At 44.6% G+C, this 2,276-nt stretch overlaps 1 protein-coding gene across 1 annotated transcript; it reads left to right on the forward strand.

Moving 5' to 3' along the window:
- Positions 1-589: 589 nt before the first annotated feature.
- On the forward strand, positions 590-1,612 carry LOC139714567 (craniofacial development protein 2-like). Its single transcript, XM_071626259.1, has one exon. The coding sequence runs from the start codon at positions 590-592 to the stop codon at positions 1,610-1,612; it is 1,023 nt and encodes a 340-aa protein (XP_071482360.1).
- The last annotated feature ends 664 nt before the right edge of the window (positions 1,613-2,276 follow it).

The following is a 2,276-nucleotide window of genomic DNA, read 5'->3' on the forward strand; positions in this document are numbered from 1 at the left end:
ACACACACTATAAATGTAATTTTAAGTTACTTGTGAAAGGAATCTCCGCTCCCCTTCTTTTCTCCTGTTTCTACATCCAAAAGCAGCACATGAACCAGGCATTTTGCAACATAGATCTATGCTACTTTAAGCAGAATTTGCGAATTTAAGAACATTTTTCGATTTCCAAACTCCGATGGATACCTTGGCATAGATGCCAGCCTACTGCCGTTGCATCCCGTCGTCGATCTCCCTGCATGCTCCGTAGCGCTACACGTTATCGGTACGGTCGCTAGTCGAAATTTGCCCGGACCAAAATGGCGAACCTTCCCGTTGGATTGCAACCTTGTAGTGGTCGGGAAGCTTGTGCGTCTCAGTGACCCCTAGAGCTATGCCAGCGGGAGATTTATCTCCTGGTAGGGCCCCCCATGCTGGACAGGTCGAAGGGTAGAGGCCAGACAAAGAGCAATCCACTGGTCCTCCAGGTTGGGGGTTGAGCACAGGGCTAACAACTCTGTCTTGTAAAAAAGAACACGTTACGGAAACAGCAACAGAAGGAATCAACACTACTAGGCGTAATGGACTTCCAGGGCTATCGGCAGATGCTAGGATGAATGCCATTGGTGAAAGCCGAAAGGAAGCCAATGGCAGGAAGGTGGAAGTTCTGAATGCCAAAACTAGAACTAGAATAGGCTTCTGGAATGTTAGGACAATGTATGATACAGGGAAATTAGCACAAGTAACATCAGAGATGAGAAGATATAAGTTAGATATATTAGGAGTAAGTGAGAGCAGATGGACAGGATCAGGGAGGCTTTCAACATCCACAGGAGAAACGGTGCTGTACTCTGGAAGGGATGACCAGCAACATAGAGAAGGAGTGGCCATCATTTTGAAGAAAGGAGTGGAGAAGAGTTTAATAGAGTGGCAACCTATCAGCAATAGGCTTATGAAGATACGATTGAGGGGGAAACAAATCAACACATCTATTATCCAGTGCTATGCTCCAACAAACGACAGCGAAGAATGCTTGAAGGATGAATTCTATGAACAACTTCAATCTGTTTTAGAAGCTACACCGGAACATGACTTGAAACTAGTGATGGGAGACCTAAATGCCAAAGTAGGAAACAACAACTCCGAACATGACAGGGCAATGGGTAGAGAAGGCTGCGGGAGAATGAACGAGAATGGGGAGAGGTTGGCAGAATTTTGCTCCATGCATGACTTGGTCATTGGCGGAACCTTGTTCCAACACAGGGAGATCCACAAGTTAACATGGCACTCTCCAAATGGAAGGGATCGAAATCAAATCGACCATCTAATGATAAATGGCACCTGGAGACGTTCTTTGCTTGATGTCAAAGTTAAACGTGGAGCTGACGTTGGTAGCGACCACCATTTGGTTACAGCTCTCCTGAGAGTAAAGCTCAGAAAAGAAGGTCCCAAGAAGACAGCCAAAAAACAGTTTGATGTTGGAAAGTTGCGAGACAGCAAAGTCAAAGGTTCATTTGTACTGCAACTAAAAAACAGATTCCAAGCACTACCAGATATGTTGGACCAGACAGAATCAGAGGATATCAACATCATGTGGGAGCAGACCAAAGCAGTCTATGTGAAGACAATCTTGTGAATCTTGCCTTGGTTACAAACACAACAAGAAGAAGGAGTGGATAAGTGAAGACACTTGGCAAGCAATTGAAAATAGAAGGGCTCTGAAGAAGAAAATAAATGACACCAAGTCTGAAAGATTGAAGGAAAGATACAAGAAGCAATACCAAGAAACAAACAAAACAGTGCAGAGAAAAACCAGAGCTGACAAGCGAGCATACCTAGATGATCTAGCAAACCAGGCAGAAGAAGCAGCTAGAAAAGGAGAACAAGGGAAAGTGTACAAGATCACCAAAGTAGTGAGTGGAAAACACAGACGAGCAACTGAGATGCCAATAGAAGACAAAAATGGTCAGCTGTTAACAACCGAGGCACAACAGGAAGCTCGTTGGGCTGAGCACTTCAAGGAAGTGCTAAACAGACCCTCACCCACAACAGAACCAGATGTAGCACCTGCAAGAGATGACTTGGAAATAAGCATAGATCCACCAACAAGGGAGGAAATTGTCTCAGCCATTAAGACCCTAAAAAGTGGAAAAGCCCCTGGCCAAGACAATCTGAATGCCGATCTTTTCAAGACAGAACCTGACATGGCCTCCAAACTACTTCAACCACTTTTCACTGCTATTTGGCAGAAGAAAGAGATACCTGATGACTGGATGGAAGGCATTATCATAAAGATACCA

This window comes from Diadema antillarum, unplaced genomic scaffold (assembly GCF_040938485.1).
Source record: "Diadema antillarum isolate AM-2024a unplaced genomic scaffold, OU_Dant_1.0 seq00002317_RagTag, whole genome shotgun sequence".
In the NCBI taxonomy this organism is placed as follows: Eukaryota; Metazoa; Echinodermata; class Echinoidea; order Diadematoida; family Diadematidae; genus Diadema; species Diadema antillarum.